Source organism: Monopterus albus, unplaced genomic scaffold (genome assembly GCF_001952655.1).
Source record: "Monopterus albus unplaced genomic scaffold, M_albus_1.0 scaffold117.1, whole genome shotgun sequence".
NCBI lineage: Eukaryota > Metazoa > Chordata > Actinopteri > Synbranchiformes > Synbranchidae > Monopterus > Monopterus albus.
Genome location: NW_018127997.1, coordinates 1 through 830, shown reverse-complemented (window position 1 = coordinate 830; position 830 = coordinate 1). Strand labels below are relative to the sequence as shown.

The 830-nt window shown below is 47.3% G+C and overlaps 1 protein-coding gene across 1 annotated transcript in view; it reads right to left on the bottom strand.

Moving 5' to 3' along the window:
- adprm (ADP-ribose/CDP-alcohol diphosphatase, manganese-dependent) overlaps positions 1–707 on the bottom strand; it is a 3,742-nt gene extending 3,035 nt beyond the window's left edge. The window contains exon 1 of the mRNA XM_020611696.1: positions 1–707. This exon is cut by the window's left edge and continues 267 nt beyond it. Within this exon, the coding sequence (XP_020467352.1) occupies positions 1–295 (295 nt within the window). The 5' untranslated portion in view covers positions 296–707.
- Between the last annotated feature and the right edge of the window lie 123 nt (positions 708–830).

Below are 830 nucleotides of genomic sequence, written 5' to 3'. Positions count from 1 at the left end.
GGTGGACCTTCACGGGGCTGGAGCTGAACTCTCTCAGCACTGTGTCCAGCGCTCGTTGAGAGGCGTCGCGGCCCTTGTTGAAGCCGTCGATGATATCTCCCAGCTGGAGGATGAACTCTGGCTTGACAGCCGACTCTGACCAACTTTCCAGGGCATTTCTCAGCAGCTGTAGACTGCTCCGGTAGTACCGCATACTCGTCCGACTGTAGTTGTATCCGTCGTCGATATCTGCGTACTGAATGTCAGCTATCACGCCGAATGTAAACAGTGGCGTTTGTTGAGCACAGCCGTCCATTCTTGATGTGTAGTCTTCGGAATAACTGAAGTCTGTATGCGTTTACTGTACCTTCCGAAACAGGAAATACCAACCTGATACCGGCATCTTCTTATATACACCCACATTTGAGGAATTCCTGGCAGTCGGTTCGGTTTTAGTTTCCTCTATCATCCTACAGGATGACTGCACAGAAACCAACGCCGGCCCTGCTGCAGGTGACATTTACATCACAATAAAACCAACTGCTTCCGACTGTATCCTTCAAAATAATGCTGCTAGAAAAACGGAGTGAAAACCACGGATAGTGTCAAAAGGCGGATACGATATAGCCAACATGGCCGCCTTTTAAAGGAAATGAGTGTGTGTTCCCCACGTGGGCTCCCACGTTGTGCTAACCGTGACATACACCTTGGTGTCATACCAGGCAGTGCTGGAAGAAGCACTCAGATTCCTTACTTTAGTTAAAGCAGCAACATCACAGTGTAAAATACCCTGTTGCAATTAAAAGTCCTACACTCAAAATATATTACTTAAGTAAAAGTGCAAAGTATTA